Source organism: Geotrypetes seraphini, chromosome 1 (genome assembly GCF_902459505.1).
Source record: "Geotrypetes seraphini chromosome 1, aGeoSer1.1, whole genome shotgun sequence".
In the NCBI taxonomy this organism is placed as follows: Eukaryota; Metazoa; Chordata; class Amphibia; order Gymnophiona; family Dermophiidae; genus Geotrypetes; species Geotrypetes seraphini.
The window spans coordinates 474200354-474219589 of NC_047084.1; the positions used below are offsets into that span (position 1 = coordinate 474200354).

A 19236-nucleotide genomic window follows, 5' to 3' on the forward strand; every position below is an offset into this window, starting at 1 on the left:
TCATGTCGGCTATCAAAGTTTTAAAATCCTAGCACAGCTTTTCCTGTCATGATCTAAGCATTCCAATATGCTATGCTGTACAAATGCAAGTACATTTCATGGTTAAGGGTCAACTCTGATGACTTTATGGAAAAACAACAACAACAACAACAAAAAAAAAAAAATCAGGAAAATACAAGTATGAAGGGATCTCAAGATTTCATCTAATCCAATGGCTTGCAAACACTTTTCAAAAGACTTATTTGGCAGCTGACTGCCTCCCAGATGCCTATTAACTTGCTTCCACCGTTTTACCCCCCTCCCCACACACACACACACACACACACACACAATACCACTCCTTTTTCTGGAGGGAAGGATCATACATGTATAAGTACCTAATAGACCCCAGAAAATAACTAAAGAGTAGTCACCATAGCTGTGCCACTTCAGTCTAGAAATGAAGAACTAGCTCTGGCACTACCCTGTGGGTCAATGATCTAACTTCCTCCACTCGCCTATCTCAATATCTTCTTTTTTTTTTTTTTTTAATAATTCTTTATTCGTTTTCAAATTAAACAACAAGTGCACAAAAGAATATATTACAACAAATTATTCCACAATAGCACTTTGATATCTACCATATAAAAATCTAGTAAATCAATAACCCCCCTACCACCCATCCTTCATCATATTTTCAATAAAAATATACACATATTATATATCATAGTATAACATATTATGTAAAAATTATTTCCAACTCCCTCCCCCCTTTAGTGTGCTAAAAAAAGAAAAGGAGAAGAGAAGAAGTGATGACTATTTCACTACAATATTTTGCCAATGGCCTCCATATTTTTATAAACTTAGTATATGTCCCTCTTTGTACTGCTATTGCTCGTTCCATTTTAAATATATGGCATAATGTATTCCACCAAAATGTATAACTATGTATAATCATGTGGCACTCTCTTACGATAGTGCTATTTGGCATGATGATGAGGAAAAAGAGTCAAATATCATCAGAGAACAACAAGCTTTTATTAGTTACTAGTCTTTAAGCCCGTTACATTAACGGGTGCTAGAATATATGTCTGTCTGTCTGTCTTTCTTTCTGTCTCTCTCTCTCTCCTTGGCTCCCTTTTTCTGTCTGTCTTTCTGTCCCTCTCCCTGCCCCTGTGTCTTTCTTCCTTTCTGTCTGTCTCCCTCCCTCCTGCTGTCTGTCTGTCATTCTTTCCCTCCATTTCCCTGTGCAGTAATATTTCCACCCCACTTCCCTGCAACAGCATTTCCCTCCCCCCCCCCCCGACTTCCCTGTGCAGCAGCAGCGGTATTTGTCTTCCCCTCCAGGTCCCTGTGCAGCAGTTGCAACATTTCCCCCACCCCTTCCCTTCTCTTACCGCAATCTTGTCTGCTCCGTTCGGCCCCTCCCCCACATTCTGGCCTGCTGCGATCTGGCTGCTCCGTTCGGCTCCTCGCGGCTGGAGTCCTCTTCTTTGTCGGCCCCCCTTCCCTTCCCGCGGTCTTGAGCTTCGGTCTGGTCTGGCCTGCTCGCCTTGCCATATTTTTTTTTTTTAGTTGAAAGACGCGGCGGTGTCTCCTCTCATGATCCCCACCTGCGTCGGAAGTCCGACGCAGGCGGGGATCGTGAGAGGAGCCACCGCTGCGTCTTTCAACTAAAAAATGCAATACGGCAGGGAGCAGGCCAGACCGAAAAACAGAACCATAAGCTGCGCACGCGCACTTCCTATGGGTTGCTACAGCTCACGGAAAACCGGCGTACGCATAGGAAGTGCGCATGCGCGGCTTACCGTTTTATTATTATAGATGACAGGGGTTGCCATCCAACACATAACCAACAATTGGAAAAATATCTCAATATCTTCTTATTTCAACTCATCTTATGTAGATCTCCCCCCACCTTACACGTTGAGATCATCACAGACTTACTGTAACAGTTACATTCTGTTTCAGGGGCTGCCTCTTCCGCCCCTGGCTGCAGAATGTGCATGTTCCCTGCTTGCAACAGGAATGTATGCTTCAGAAGGTCTTCTATTTTGAATCTGCAGTGTTGCTCATTCTCTCCTCATCTTTTTGTGTGATCTAGAATTCACTAAGTACCCTACTACATAAAGGATGGTTTTATACTAATAATTTAAAGGTACCCCTACCCCAACATCAGGATAGCATTCCTAAGAGAATAGGAATTTTCTAGCTGGCTCTCTTTCTATGGATGGACTAGGGGAGCAGCTAGAGAAGTTACAAAGGGTGTAGTAAACAGCTAGGGTTTTTGGAGGGAAATTGTCTAATTTTTCATTGCTGCTCTAGCACCAAATCAACAAGGTATAATAGCTGTAGGCAAGACATGAAGAAACAGATTGAGGCTGGTGGAGGGAGGCCTTTGAGAGACAAAAATAATGGAAGCCTAGAAAGGCAAGGGATATTTAAATGCTGTCTACCACAGAAAATGCTGACTGTGACCACATTGACTGCAAGCAATGCAGAAGTTGCTCTGGGAGTGGCATCTGTAGAAAAGATAGAGGTGCAGGCAAAGTAAGTATGTACTGAGGAGAAAGAGACCCATAAGGATAAAATGAAGGCAAGAAGTTTTATTTCAAATTCCAGAGACTGCAGTTTGAATCTTTTATTTTGGAAAAACTGAGTTAATAGCTGAAACTGTATGTTTAATTTTTTTCCACACAGTAAATTATTTTTTTTTTCCAAAATCAAGGTATGGTTGATGTGTGGATGCTGGGAGAGGTCTAAACTAGAGAATAGAAAAAATCATCAGTTTTCAGTATAGGGGCCATGAAAATTCATTCTACCACCCACCCTCAGGTATCTGTAGTCTTCAAAGCCACATCCTATGATAAGGCCTGTCACATTTTGTATAGAGATAATCAGAGACTGCAAATCAGAGGCGTTTGCCTCCAGATCTTCACTGTAGCATGTTTGGGACAAGATTTGCAGAACTGACAGCATCTGAACAGACCTTAATATGACTTCCAGTGTTCATGTATGGGAACTGAGAATGTAGTCTACCAAACCCTGTCTCCAGGTAAGATCCACTGTTTCTATGCTATTTCAAATGCATCTAACCTGCTGCTGAAAACCTCCAGTGACTGAAATCCTGCAACCTCCCATGTAACTTGTTCTTGTTTTCCTTTACAAGTATAACCTAAGTCTTCCCTGTTGAATAGTTTAATTATTATCAATGAATAGGATAGTGTGTAAATACTGTAGACCAGTGGTTCCCAACCCTGTCCTGGAGGCCCACCAGCCAATCAGGTTTTCAGGCTAGCCCTAATGAATATGCATGAGAGAGATTTGCATATAATGGAAGTGAAAGGCATGCAAATCTACTCCATGCATATTCATTAGGGCTGTCCTGAAAACCCGATTGGCCTGGTGGGCCTCCAGGACATGGTTGGGGACCACTGCTGTAGACTCAGTCAAAAAGATATATAAACACACCAGACCACAATGCCTAAATACACCTAAACCAAAGTGAGTGCTATACCGAAAATCACAGAAGCACACTAACTGTATTGTGTAACACCTGTGCAGAAACTCATGTAAACCGCTTACCCAGTCATTAGTAGCAGTAGAAACATTTACAGAAATAACACAGAATCACAGTATAAGAATGGACATACTCCCAAAAGACACCAAAAAGAGAGAAAAGAAATCAAACAACAAATCGTATTATTTAAATCATCATTAAAAAAAACCTTGAACCCTAGTACCACCGCAAACTAAACACCACTTATTCCTCCAACCCCCCCCCCCCCCCCCGTGTTGTGGCCTGAGGTATGCTTTTGCATTTGCCGTTCTTTTTGCCCTAAACTGTCTAGGAGGGGGGGACTGTGGTGACAATTATGAAATGGGTTGGGAAGGGTGCTAGTGACCAAGGAAATGTGGGTATGAATAAGGTGCAAGAAGAATATGAGAGTGTAAGAGAATGAAAAAAGAATGGAGGAAGGGGTGGAAGAATGATGGTATGATGGTATCAAGTGACTAAGAGAATGTCCAGAATAGAAGGTGTCAGAAAAAGTTTCTGATGGAGAGTGAGAAGACTGGTGCTGTTTGGGAAGGGTAGGCTGGACAGAGTGAGGCACAGGAACAGCAGGGAGAGAGTATAGGTGGCAGTCAGTGAGAGTGGATTGTGGAGTGACAGGGAGAAAAAAAAAATGAAAATATTGACATGAACATAAGAATAGCCTTACTGGTTCATCAAGCCCAGTAGCCCGTTCTCACGGTGGCCAACCCAGGTCCCTAGTACCTGGCAAAACCCTCAAAGAGTAGCAACATTCCATGCTACCGATCCAGGACAAGCAGTGGCTCCCCCCCCATGTCTCTCTCAATAGCAGACTATGGACTTTTCCTCCAGAAAACTGTCCAAACCTTTCTTACAACCAGCTACGCTATCTGCTCTTACCACAACCTCTGGCAAAGTGTTCCAATAAGAACATAAGAATAGCCTTACTAGGTCAGGCATAAGAATAGCCTTACTGGCTCAGTAAGAATAGCCTAGATATAGAGCAGGGGTGTCAAACTCAATCACATAAGGGGCCAAAATCTGAAAAAAGGCTAAGTTGCGAACCAAATTTTAAATTAAGATAATTAGGGGTCCTTTAATTAAGGTACGCTAATCGATTTAGCGTGCGCTAAATGTGCACCTTAATAAAATGTCCCCTAAGTGACTAAGTAGAACCATTATGGCATTCTCTGTCCCACTCTTTTTACCTTTAGTAACCAGAAATACCCAATTCTTTTCCATATTATATTGTGAATGGGAAAGAATGCTTGGAAACCCTGTTTTCCTGTGGCAGAATTTTTAAATTTTTGTAGCAATTATGTGGCACATTTGCACAAATTAGAATGGGTCTGCATATTAAATAATATAAATATCTGCTTTTCTTTTATAAAAATAAAGTTGATTTTTGTCATTTCTTCTGTGTCTGGTTAATTTGGATCCTTGGGAATGAGTGATGGAAAAAGAAAAAAAGGATAGAGAAAGGAAATCTGGGAAATGGGAAGGCTTACCCCCCTCTTCTACGAAACTGCGCTAGCAGTTTCTAGTATAGGGAGCCGTGCTGAATGGCCCGCGCTGCTCCCGATGCTCATAGCAACTCAATGAGCGTCAGGAGCAGCACGGCTCTCTGTGTGCTAAAAACCGCTAGCACAGTTTCGTGGAAGAGGGGTTAGTCTTAGTAGAAGCATAGAGTTACAACGTCTCCAACCCCACACCCTCTCTAGTGTAAACAAAATAAATATTGTAATCACAAAACAGAAAATAAAATTATTTTTTCTACCTTTTGTTGTTTCATGCAGCATCTCTCCCTCCTTCCCCACCATCTCTCCGTTTCTCTTCCCAACTACCCTCCTATCCAATATCTCTATCCCCCCTCCACACCATCCCTTGTATCCAACTTCTCTCTCTTTCTGTTCCTTCCCTCCCTCCTTCCATTCCATTGCCCACCATCTCTCTCCCTCTCCTCTGTTTTATTTCTTACCCACCCCACCCTCCACTCAGTCCGGCATATACACATCTGGATCCCTCCTTCTCTCCCACCGGGTACTTCTATACCAGGACCCACCCTCGTTCCAAAGGCCTGCATGTTTCCCCCCTTCTTCCTGATCTCACCTTCAGATTTGGCCCGCCATTCCTACCCTCCCTCCATCCCGACTTCCTGGTCTCCTCAGGCCCGCCGGCACAAATCGCTACCGCTTCACTCGCATCTGCCTTCGCCTGGTCTCCTCTTCAAAGCAGCCTGCTGAGGATCGCCGGCCAGCTGTAGTGAACCTCGCAGGCCACTGTTGACCTCGGTAGCATGTTCCCTCTGCCGCGGTAGCATGCTCCCTCTGCCGCAGTAGCATGCTCTCCCTGCTGCGGTAGCATGCTCTCCTCTGACATATGGGATTGCTTCAGAGGCAACGTGCTACCGAGGTTGACAGCGGCCTGTGAGGTTCGCTACAGCCGGCCGGCGATCCTCAGCAGGCTGCTTTGTAGAGGAGACCAGGCAAAGGCAGATGCAAGTGAAGAGCAGCAGCAGCGGTTCGTGCCGGCGGGCCAGATTTAGTATAACATTTAAAATGTCTGGTGGAACGATTTGGCCCGCGGGCCAGTTTGACATGTCTGATCTAGAGTAAGATCAAAAGTGTTACTCGCAGTGAGAGTTTTGGTGGGGGGAGTCTTTTCCTCTCTTCATCCTGATCTCTCTTATTCCCTCTGTGATCCTTCCTCCCTGTGTGTGTTGATCCTCTATCCCCCCCCTCATCTTCCCTTAAATCCACTCATCTCCTGAAATCCCCTTCCCATTACCCAGATTTCCTTTCTCTATCCTCCTTTTTCCATCATTCATTCCCAAGGATCCAAATTAACCAGACACAGAAGAAATGACAAAAATCAACTTTATTTTTATAAAAGAAAAGCGATATTTATATTATTTAATATGCAAACCCATTCTAATTTGTGAAAATGTGCCACATAATTGCTACAGAAATTTTAAAATTCTGCCACAGGAAAACAGGGTTTCCAAGCATTCTTCCCCATTCACAATATAGTATGGAAAAGAATTGAGTATTTCTGGTTGCTAAAGGTAAAAGAGTGGGGCAGATAATGCCATAATGGTTCCAAATAATTCAGAGGAAAAACAATTGCAAGATCTAACAGCTATTTTGGAAGATTCCCTCTGAGAGGTTAAAGAACGAAGTACACTCTTAGTTAATTTTGTTTTTTTTAACAAGATCTCACATCTGTTAGGAGAATATACTTTAGAAATGGAATGACCCCTTTTTATGGACAAAGAATTTGGCTTTATCCAGATGTGACAAAATCTACCCAGGAGAAACGTGGAGAATTTTTGACAATGAGAGAAGAAACGAGAGGTTTAGGAGCTACTTTCTTGCTTGCATATCCTTGCAAATGTGTAGTAAAATATATGAGCTTAAGATATGTTTTCTTCCTCCCTGAACATCTATGATCTTTTCTGGATCTTAAAAAGTTAACTACCGGCTCGGAATGAGAGAAGTTTATAGCCGAGGGATAAATCCATTTAAGCATGTTCCTGAATTAGTTATTGAAAAATGTCTCTAAGTTCTGATCACTTCTCTTTTGAATACAGTGGTCTAAGGGAGAGGCCAGATTCAATTATTCCTTTTTTCTTCTTTCTGTATTAATTATGATTTTTCATATTTTCTTATTGAAATGGCTCTGTATTTCTAGAATGAGTGTTAAACTTGTAATAATTTGATAAATGATTAAAAAAATGAAGTGGGTACGATTTAAAAGACATTGATGAGAATATTGTTATTACTGCCACTTACCTTAGGTGGCTCTGGTTTGAAAGATGGGGGAGGACTGGGATCTCTAAGTACTTCTCTGCTGCCGGCACCTCTCACCTGAAGTCTTGGTTCTGTGCTAGGCTTTGAAAAAGACTACGATATAGAAAGACAAGACAAGTTTATGTTGTGTATTAAAATTACTTAAGACATTTAACCAGCATAGAATGCCAAAGCTATTTTGACATGTTTTTGTAATTAAAAATCTAGAAACCTAGTTGAAGTTTCACATTGGGCTCAGAACGTGTTTCTTACTCTTGCCTTGCAAATGGTGCAGATGCTCACATGGATGAGATCAATAGGGGTTTTTACTTTCACTCCTGCAGGAATTTTGCACCATTGTGCTTTGCAAATGTTGCACAGAATTCCCAACCTGCCTTGCAGAAATCTGAGCAAGAAACAGGAGGTAAAAGGATGGCATCTCTAATCTCCTTCCTTCCTTTGCACATAGCACACATCCACAGCTTGTTCACACTCCCTCCCCAGCTGCACTGCCCTCCCCAACCCCTCATTTAATCACTCAGCAAGAAGTAGCAGTAAGTGAAAGGGTTAAAGGGTCATAGATTTTATATACCACCTTTCTGTGGTACAACCAAAGCTGTTTACATATTACATACAGGTAACTTTTTCTCTCTCTAGTGGGCTCACAATCTTAAGTACAGTAGAATCTAGTGCTACCTGATTCAAATTGATTCATTCTATGAAAAAATCTGACTCACCAATTCAGTGACCAACACCCCACCGCCACCCCATGAGACCTGATATACCTCCGAACCTCCTAAAGCAGCATCAGCGGTGGTAGCCAGAGGAAGCACTCTGAACAGGCTATTTGTGGCCTGCCTTGCCAGGGCCTTCCCTCTGCTGTGTCACTTATGATGCGGCAGAGGGAAACCCTGGCAAACCACGAGCAGCCCGTTCCCAGTACTGCCTCTGCTGGATGGCCATTGCCACCACTGCTGCTGCTTTGGGAGGCCCACAGGTATGTCAGATCTCATGGTGAGGGGTCAGTTGGGAGGTGCGGAAAGCTGGTGCACATGGGGGAGAGAGGAAGAATTGTTGGACATGGGGTAGAGGAAAGGAAGGGAGAAACGTAACAAAGGTAGAAAGGAGCGAGAGGGAGAAATCCTGCATATATGATGGAGGTGAGGGATAAGTGCATGGAGAAGAGAGAGGGAGAAATGTTGGACATAGGGTGGAGGGCAGGGAGAGATGGTGCTTGGGGAGAGAGAAAGAAATGTTGCATATGATAATGAAGAGGAGTTAGGGAGATATGCTGCATGGAGGGGAATAGAGAAGTTTGACTCGGTACAAGGCAGGGAGAGAGATGGTAGACAATGGGAAAGAAACAGAAATGTTGGATATAGCAGTGAAAGGGAAGGTAAAGAGATGGAAGATGGATGGTGAGCATGGAGAAAGAAGATCGAAAAGGCAGGAGACCTTGGTGAGCAAGTTAACAGAAGACAAACAGAAACAGGAACCTGGGACCAACATGATTTGAATAATAAAATGACCAAACAAAAGGTAGAAAAAAGAATTTTATTTTCTATTTTGTGATTACAATATGTCAGATTTAAAATGTGTTTCCTGCCAAAGCTAGTGTGAGCTAGGACCTAAAAGAGAAGAAAAGTATTTTTTGTTTTGTTTACACCATAGCGCCGACGTGGGGTTAGAGGGGGCAAAAGTAGGTGGGGTGGGTGAAAAGGCTACAAAATAAACCCTCCAGAATGTTTGAAAAGAATACCCAATTGGGTGGGAAAAGCAAATAAAAAAATTGGTTCAGTAGGCCAAATCGAATGGAATTGAAAAATTTTTCCTTGAATTAGGCAGCACTAGTAGAATCCCAGTTAACCAGCACTCAACCAACTGGCACTCTCAACTAACTGGCAAAAAAAAAATAAAAAAATTGTCTCCTGCGCTTTTCACGTCATCCATGGAGCTCGGTATGCACAGTGTTAAAAGTGTACTGTCACTTTAAGGTTTTAGAGAAGCTTTGAGATACAGAATGACACGGGGAAAAAAATCATCCCCGTCTTAGTGAGCACGGTCACCGTCCCCGCAAACCATCTGATCCCATCCACACAAGCCTCGAATAGTTTTATACTAAACTTATTTTATTAAAGTATAAAAAGAAACAATATTCTGTACAGTTGTCATTTTATAAATCAAAGTTCTGGCTGTTGAACTAGAGAAAGAGATGTTCAGTTGGCAGGGCTTTGTTTATAAATTTATAAAAGTTTATCTACATATATATCCCTAATGAATATGCATGAGAGAGATTTGCATACCTATCACTTCCATTATATGCAAATCTCTCTCTTGCATATTCCCAAGGACAGGGTTGAGAACCACTGATCTATCTGCATAAAGAACATAAGGTTAAAAGGCAAACTTAGCTGTGGAGGAAGCAACAGCATGATTCATGCTCTGCAAGTCACATATAGCATAAATTGGAGATATATATTGTAATACAAGTTAAGAAACTGTAGAAGAGACTTGGCATAGAGATTCAGAAAGGCATTAAATATCAAATAACAGTGAAGATTTATGATTATCATGGAATCTCAATTTGATAATAAGAAGAAACTATAGGCTGCAGAGATTTTCCATTGGAAAGAAGGTTAATGAGGCTGGGAAAGCAGTGAGGAAGAAAATTCCATATATACAATTATTGGGTGTCAGGTCAAAAGTGCGCCGGGACAAAGGCGCGCGCCGACAACTGAGCGCAAGACGGAGGTGCGCGCTGAAGAAAATTACTGTTTTTAGGGGCTCTGATGGGGGCGTGGGGGGGAACCCCCCACTTTACTTAATACAGATCGTGCCGCATTGTGGGGGGTTTGGGGGGTTGTAACCCCCCACATTTTACTGAAAACTTCACTTTTTCCCTGTTTTTAGGGAAAAAGTTAAGTTTCCAGTAAAATGTGGGGGGTTACAACCCCCCAAACCCCCCACAACGCCGCCGTGATCTGTATTAAGTAAAGTGGGGGGGCTCCCCAACAAAACCCCCTGTCGGAGCCCCTAAAAACAGTAATTTTCTTCAGCGCGCACCTCCGTCTTGCGCTCAGTTGTCGGCGCGCGCCTTTGTCTTCCGCGATTATGTCTATGAACCCAATTATTGTTATCCACATAATAAATTAAATTTCATTGATAACATCCATCAAAAAAAGAACATAAGGTGAAGAGGCAAACTTGGCAGTGAAAGCTGCTTCAGCATGATACATATACTGCAGGTCACATTCAGTAAAAAAAACATGTGAGATATACATAGTACACATCTAGAAACTAATGGAGAGGTTTGGCACGGAGAATCAGAAAGGCATTACATATCAAATAACTGGATAGTCATAACAATCAATTAATAATAAAGAAAGAACCACTAGTTGCAGGAGATATATTCCATATGAAAGGGAGATTAGTAAAGCTGGGAAAGCAGTGAGGAGAGAGAAAGAAAAAAGGATGTTATACCAACTAATAAAGCCATCCACATAAATATAGGAAAGGCCTGGCTTGGAGATTCAGAGAGGAGCTTCGTCTTAAATGAACAGTGAAGAGTCGTAATGATCATATGATATGATATGATAGAGAAGACTGTAAACTGCAAAAGGACATACAAGTGAGATGTAGTCCTGTACATACCACCGAACATTAAAGCCTGCTCCACATACTAACAAGCAAGGGGGGGAGCTTACAATCAGTGTCAGGAGGAGGCAGCCATTAACTAGGGTCACATCAGCTCAGTGAGAAGGAACAGAGTAGACAAATAGAAAGCATAAATTGCTGCATGGTTAGTCATTTTAGAGCAAGGAGAGAAAGATTCAGACCAAGAAAAGCCTGTATAATTTAATGTGCTCTATAGTGAAAGTTTACTGAAATCTCAGCTAGTGCTGAGGCGGGAAAACCCACTGCCAAACAGAGAAGGGGAGAAGGAGAGAAAAAAAGGCTTACTGTCTCACACGCTTATCAATAAGTGGAAACAAAAGCTAATTGAAATTAGGCAATTTTAAGTATATGAGAGGGAAAAATAAGAGTAGGATAATCAAAGAGAGTTTAGCTCAAAGCTAAATTTGAAAGTCTCAGAGGATCATCATCAGAGAAGACAACATAGCGTCTCATATCCACGTGGTGGAGAGCTGCTGGACAGGAGTGCAGGATCCCATAGAGGCATTAAGACAACGACATTCCTTGTGATTGAATTTGATCGAGGTACTTCTATAGCTGATCCGGGGAATCAAAGGTATGAGTGGAGTTGTGCAGGGTAATGGTCATTCTAGCTGGATACTGAAGTCCATAGAGTGCCCCCAGGGATTTCAGACAAGCCCTCATTTCCAGAAATGATTTCCTTTTCCTGGCTGTTGTTTTAACTAAGTCTGGGATGATGAGAATTCTTTTTCCTGCGTACTGGAGGTTAGTAGAATTCTTTGCAGCTGTAAGGATTTGAAGAGTTTGAGGGAAACAGAGCAATTTAGCCACTATGGGTCTGGGATGAGTCAGATCCTTCTTCAAAAATGAAGGAGTCTGATGTGCTCTTTCAAACTGCAGTGGGAGACCTGTTGAGCTATTTAGAAGTACAGGAAGCTGTTCCATTAAGTAATTTAGTGAGATCTGAACCCTCAGAGTTTTCTGCAAGACCAATAATTTTTATATTATTTCTCCTGCTTCTGTTGGAGAGATCTTCCATTTGTTGTTCAAGCTGTTTTAGTTTTAGCGGAGTTTGATCTTCAAATTGAGTTGCTGAGAGTGCAGCTGTATCAGCTCTGGTTTCCAGCACATCAATTCTGGTCTGGAAGGTTTGAAGAGAAGCTGTTAGAGAAGTTAAATCCTGTTTGAGATCACAGATTACTTCATAATGTTTTGTGATGAGATCTTTAAGGAATCGAAGTTCCTCCAGAATTAAATTTGATGAGGATACCATGTGCTTGCCAGCAACTGATTTTTCGGGAGAAGGATGATCATGCTTCTGGCATTTTGAGCCTGATGAAGGAGAAGCAGGGAGTTCTGCATTGGTAGATTTTCTCCCTGACATGTTCACAGGCAGGTGTAATAATTTTGTCAGGAAAAGATTAAGCAGAAAAAGGTGCTCAGTTCGATTTTCTGGAGCTATAGAAAGGAGAGAAAGCTTTATGCATCCATCTTGGTTCTCAGCTCATTATTTTTTCCTTTGGTACTGATCCCTTTTTCTGTCGGTACTGGTGGACATCGATGTCAACATCGGTCTCAAGCATCATCTTCATAGCCAACATGAGATGTCTCGACCAGTGTCGCAGGTATCCATATCATCAAGACCAATCAATGCATGCCTTATATCGATGCCATCATTCTTCGATGCAGGCTGTCATCTCTGAAGTATGCCTTTTCTTTGGGGTTACCAATGCTTTGACATCTTGCTACACCTTAGTACCAGCTTCATAGCACACAGTACCAGTGCATCCACTCCGTACTATGGAGGGCTAGTCATGAAGCTGCAATGTAAATGCAAGCCCTTCCCATCTACATCGGCACGGACCTAGCTCAAATATAGCTTTTTGAGGCCTCATGGTACCAGATCTTGCTCCCTATGTATTAAGTCGAGATCTGTTGATACTTGGTACCATTATTACTTCTCAGTACCATTATTTTTTGAGACCTTCTGGTCTCGCTTCCTCTCTGTTCAGCTGAGATCCCTTGATGCTCGGTACCAATTATTATTTCTCGGTACCATAATTTTTCTCAATATCAATGTACCGGTCCTACATAACGGAGGACTCTACCACAGGCCAGGCGCAGATCGTCTCCTGAAGGATTGTCTTTCACGAAATTCATCCAGCAGATGGGAAAGCTTTGCCTATTAAATTGAAAGCTAGCTCTGATCTGAGACCGGAGCTTCTTGAAGCGTTGATGGTACCGCTCCTTCCATAAAATGTTCCTCGGTACCATTCTTAGTCGATACCTAATGGTCCTTTTTCCAGACAGTACCATGGGAATCCTACTATCAACGCTCCCTGTTTATCAGTGGACATATATGGCTTGACATGGCAACTTCTCTATCTATGCATCTACTATACTGCTTCAATATGGCAGATATCTTCAGCATCGAGTAACGTGATGAAGACCATTTGTTAATTGCATTTGTTGTCCCTTGGTCATCTGTATTACTTGCCTCAGTGGGAATTTCAGTGTCTTGGACCAGAGCATTGGAAACTAGTTTGCTTTACCTCTGCAATCCACACACCTACTCCACTGTGTTTTCTATAGAATTTCTTCTCTGCTGCACACACTTGTCTTTATCTTCAGTTTTACTGAAATTCTGCTTTGTCAATGGGAGCACTTCAAGTGGGATCCACTCTTTTGCTTATGTGGTTGTAGAGCCTTTTTCAGTTGGATCTCCTCTTCCGCTGTGTAACCCTGCTACCAGATTCTTCAGACCTCTATCTGACCTATCTCCTGGCTCTGCAGCTCTGATATCAATATCTATGATTGCCTACAGCCTCTTTCATCTCCAGACACAGTACTTTTTGCGGACCATGTAGAGGAGAGTGCGGAACAGCTTCTTCATCATCAGCAGAGCAGGCCTCTCATCAATCAACTGTTTAGCAGGATCACCCAGGCTCTCATCAGTTTTAATCAGGTTCTTAGCAGGATCAACCAGGTTCTTTGTGCACTTCCAGTGCCATTCCTAGGTGCACACTTTTGGACATGCCTCTACAATGCAAACCCATCGTTTTGCTGTTTCTGCCTCCTTGTTAGATCTATGGAGGTCACTTTCCACTATAACCATCAATGCTGGCTCTCATGTCATCTATATCATAATCTCTTTCAGTAATACATGGGGGTCTCCTGTTTACTTCAATAATGTTCGCCAGGCTACTCTTTCGGAGCATCTTTGTCCACTTCCTTCAAGAACTCTGAACCTTGCTGTCCACCTGCTGGTGCTGCAAAAAAAAAAAAAATCCCTAACCAGGATAAGAATCATTGCCTTGAAATCAGAAACTAAGAGTTCTACTGCAACTGCTTCCTTTTTCTGAAGGATCTGGAGGAATGGGAGTGGCTATAGAGGAGGAGGAGGCTACTTATACATCCTAATCAGGTTGGCATACTACCTCTTACGGTAGTATACCATTTCCCGTCTAGTCTGTTTCTGTATTCTCTAGACCTCTTGCAGGCATTCGCCTATATATTTATATGCAAATGCAGTTCATTTGCTCTCACATCTCATAATGCTCTTTCACCTACTTCTTTCATTCAAAAAAACTAGCAGTTTAGTTCTGGTAACACCAACAACTTGCAGTCATACTCTACAAAGTTTCTTTCTTGAGATGCTTACCTGGTAGGAATACCATCTCCTCAACTACGATCACTCCCTCAGCAATAATACTGTTAACGAGCTTCCAGGATTAGTACTGAACTCTCTCAGTCCATATCCATGAATCTCTTTATACCAATTTATTTCCGTTCCAAACTCAAACTCAAAAATAAATAAATGAATAAAATAACTCTACTTGGCAATCTCTATTATTCTGCAAGATTTCTCCCTGACAGCCAGTTCCCTACTTCACCAATTGGCATGCTGTACCTCTGCAATGGATTCTGAAATTTTAAAGGTCCTAGATTATAAACATGTGTTCTACTATGTATGTCTCACAGATTGCTCATGCAAAATTCATCAATGTATGCATACAAGCCTCCTCTATAGTCTGGGACTTCCCATGCTTGTATTGAGAATTTCACACTTCTCTTCCAGAGTTCCACCTTATACTTTCTGGGGGTTTTCTTTTGGACTTCGGTGTTATCTGTAGTCTCTTCCATCATATCAAGAGACTACTCATGTCAGACAATGCACAATCTTACCCTGCCTCTTTCTCATAGCTGTATTTCTACAAGTTCGGTACTTTTTTCCCATTGTGCTTGTGGACTTTTCATTCCACCGCCAGGCACCAGGTCCTCTTCCATTGGGAAAATCCTCTTAATGTACCACTTTCAGTCTCCTAAGGTTTCATCCTTTAATTCTCCTCATAGTTTGTAGAGGCTGCTATTCTTAAAGGTATTGTGAACACATTTTGGTATGCATGTCTGCCGATGTACAGAAAGTTGCTCCAGAGATTGTTGAACCTATGTGTTTATTGCCATGCGTAAAAACCCAAATTCTGGCTTCAACTACTATGTTTTCACTCTCTAGTCGCATGGTTGTTCCTCACACTCGACTTGTCCACCATTATTCTTCCACCTTTTTCATGGACCTGGTGGACTTGCTTCTTCATTCTACTTACCAGTATGGCACAAAAATTAATTTTAAAAAATTCAAACAAAAAAGAAACACATCTTTCTTTTTCTCTTTCCCGTTCACTCAAAACAGAGATATTTTGTTTCATAAACCTTCACTCTCTTACTTCAACAGCCAGAAGGCAGAAGTGACATTATATTTCTTAAGCAGGAGAGCTTTCGGGCTGGAGAGTCAGTGAGGGGAGGCAGACTTCTGGCTGCGAGAGCCGCGTGCACGAGGCACGCCGGAGGAGAGAGGGAAGGCAGTTCGTGGTAGCTGGGGTCGCGGCGAGAGGGAGCTCCGCCCACCCCCACCGCGTCACAGGCACAGTCAGCGCCAGGCTCCTCCTTAAAAGGAAGCGAGTCGGGCGCAGCTAAGGGAGAGCAGGAGAGCTTTCGGGCTGGAGAGTCAGTGAGGGGAGGCAGACTTCTGGCTGCGAGAGCCGCGTGCACGAGGCACGCCGGAGGAGAGAGGGGAGGCAGTTCGTGGTAGCTGGGGTCGCGGCGAGAGGGAGCTCCGCCCACCCCCACCGCGTCACAGGCACAGTCAGCGCCGGGCTCCTCCTTAAAAGGAAGCGAGTCGGGCGCAGCTGAGGGAGAGCAGGAGAGCTTTCGGGCTGGAGAGTCAGTGAGGGGAGGCAGACTTCTGGCTGCGAGAGCCGCGTGCACGAGGCACGCCGGAGGAGAGAGGGGAGGCAGTTCGTGGTAGCTGGGGTCGCGGCGAGAGGGAGCTCTGCCCACCCCCACCGCGTCACAGGCACAGTCAGTGCCGGGCTCCTCCTTAAAAGGAAGCGAGTCGGGCGCAGCTGAGGGAGAGCAGGAGAGCTTTCGGGCTGGAGAGTCAGTGAGGGGAGGCAGACTTCTGGCTGCGAGAGCCGCGTGCACGAGGCACGCCAGAGGAGAGAGGGGAGGCAGTTCATGGTAGCTGGGGTCACGGCGAGAGGGAGCTCCGCCCACCCCCACCGCGTCACAGGCACAGTCAGCGCCGGGCTCCTCCTTAAAAGGAAGCGAGCCAACGGCGCGCAGCCGTTCGGCGCGCGGCGAAGGCGAGCAGCAAAGGCGCTCGCCTTAGCGAGAGCGCCTTTGCGAAGGAGCCTTGAGAAGGAGCCCAGCCAGCCCAGCAGCAACATCTAACTTCTAAACAACTAAGGTACTTTCTCTGTACTCATCTCTCTTTTCTTCTCTTTTTCTTCAGCTTGCTGCGCGCCGGGCACCACTCATACACACCGAGGGACATAAGATCGAGAAAGGAGCAATGGAGGCCGTGGGGGCCCAGCAGAGCTACCCAGTATACTGCACCGGGTGCCATATGTATGACTACCTCCCCTCCGGGAGGCAGGCGTACCTATGCGGTCGATGTCAGGAACTGGATAGCCTGAAACAGGAGGTCGGGAGACTGCAGGTTAGAGTCCAAGAGCTGGAGGGACTCTGCACCATGGAGGAGCAATGCTGGGCAACTGAAGACACCACCAGAGAGAACCACATCGCAGAACAAGTTAGGGAGCTCGAGAGGTTCATTGAGGAGGCCTGCAGGATGGTGGTGGCACAAGACCATCAACACACCAGGAAAGAACCGACAGTTGGACGACAGGAACCACCAGACACCATGGGACTAGGACCTTGCGGAGGACCTGGGCAGGTAGAGGAGGAGGAGACCCATCAGAGTCAGGAGAAAGGACTAGCGGACTGCGCAGATGACACAGACTTGAGGCCAGTGGCGGAGACACAGCAGAACCCAGAGGACGGACAAATGGACTGCACATGTGACACAGATCTGAGACCAGAGAGACAGTTGAAGAAGGGGAAATCGGCTATCGTGGTTGGAGACTCAATCCTGAGAGGAGTAGACAGTCACATAGCCGGAGGGAGAGAGGACCGACTGGTAACATGTCTCCCGGGGGCAAGAACAAAGGACGTCATCAATAATATTGAGAGGATACTGGAGGGAGCCGAGACTGAGGAGACAGCAGTAGTGATCCACATTGGAACCAACGACATCAGCAGGAGGAACTTCAACAGGACCACACTAACTGACCAGTTCAGGATCCTGGGGAGGAAATTGAGACTGAGGGCAAGGAAGATAGCCTTCTCAGAGATCCTGCCAGTACCGAGAGCGGACACAAGGAGACAGAGTGAACTACAGGCAATTAATGTTTGGCTGAGGAGATGGTGCGAAGAGGAGGGCTTCCACTTTGTTAGGAACTGGACTACTTTTTTCGGGAAGAACAAGCTCTACAGAAGAGATGGACTGCACCTTAGCACAGCTGGGACGAGGATGCTGGCACGCAACGTCCAGAACGTCATAGACTTGGCTTTAAACTGAGGAAAAGGGGAAAGCCGATAGTCGATCTGACCTCGACACATCGGACATCAGTACCAGACAAGGATACTGAACTGGGACATATAAAGGAGGACTCGGGACTGAGTGTGTATGTTTTGAAAAAGGACCTAAGGACGCATTGCAGGGACCAAAGGGCACAAATGGAACTGGTAAGCGGCACCAACAAAGAACAACAGGAGCCAGAGGGACAAAGACATTGTGAAAAAGAGCCCGGAACTGAGTGGGAATTAAGGGAGCAAGAGGTGCAGGGGAAACATGCTGAGGACATCACAGACACACAACAGGAGGAGGATGACCGAGATGAAGCTCGGGGGCTGGCGAACCACGAGGAGGACTGCAGGAGACCCAAAACACGAGGTAAACCAAAAGAGACGACAAAAAACTGGGTCTTAAACTGCCTATACACAAATGCTAGGAGCCTAAGGGCCAAAATGGGTGAACTGGAAATCATTGCCAGCAAAAAGAACCTGGACATAATTGGAGTCACAGAAACGTGGTGGACTGAGGACAATCAATGGGATGTAGCCATACCAGGGTACAAACTTTACAGGAGAGACAGGACACATAAAAAGGGTGGAGGAATAGCGCTGTACATAAAAGACTCCATCCCCTCAGCCAGGATGGAAACAACAGTACGGGTGGATGGCTTGGAATCACTATGGGTTAAGCTACAGGGAGGAACTAGGGCAGACATTAAATTGGGTCTGTACTACCGCCCACCTGGACAACCGGAAGAAATCGACCAGGACATGGAGGCTGAACTGAGGCAGGTATGCAGAAGCGGAAATGTGGTGGTGATGGGGGACTTCAACTATCCTGGGATAGACTGGAGTATCGGACACTCAAACTGCGCAAAGGAGACCAAATTCCTAGAGACTGTTTCATGGAGCAACTGGTCACGGAACCAACACGGGGCGATGCCACTCTTGACCTAATCTTCAACGGACTAGGGGGGCCAGCAAAAGAGGTGGCGGTATTAGCCCCGCTAGGTAACAGCGATCACAACACGATCCAGTGCAAATTAGAAATTGGATCATCAAAGGGGAAAAGAACCACGACGACAGCACTCAACTTCAAAAAAGGAAATTATGATGCCATGAGGGAAATGGTGGGAAAGAAACTCCAAGTCAACATAGGGAAGATGGAATCCGTAGAAAAAGCCTGGACCTTACTCAAGGGGACTGTGCACGAAGCGCAAAACCTGTACATCCCCAAGTTCAGGAAAGGGTGCAAAAAAAATAGAACAAAAAACCCAGTGTGGATAACAAATGCAGTGAAGAAGGTGATAAGTGACAAAAAAGCATCATTCAGAAAATGGAAAAAAGACCAAACAGAGGAGAACC

The 19236-nt window shown here is 44.4% G+C and overlaps 1 protein-coding gene across 5 annotated transcripts in view; it reads right to left on the bottom strand.

The window, feature by feature from the left end:
* The window catches only part of TJP2 (tight junction protein 2), a 161247-nt gene that overhangs the window by 8576 nt on the left and 133435 nt on the right, over positions 1-19236 (bottom strand). For all 5 annotated transcript variants that reach the window (XM_033924801.1, XM_033924824.1, XM_033924794.1 and 2 more), the window contains one exon: positions 7306-7416. In XM_033924801.1, the coding sequence (XP_033780692.1) occupies positions 7306-7416 (111 nt within the window). The remainder of the gene's footprint in view (positions 1-7305; positions 7417-19236) is intronic.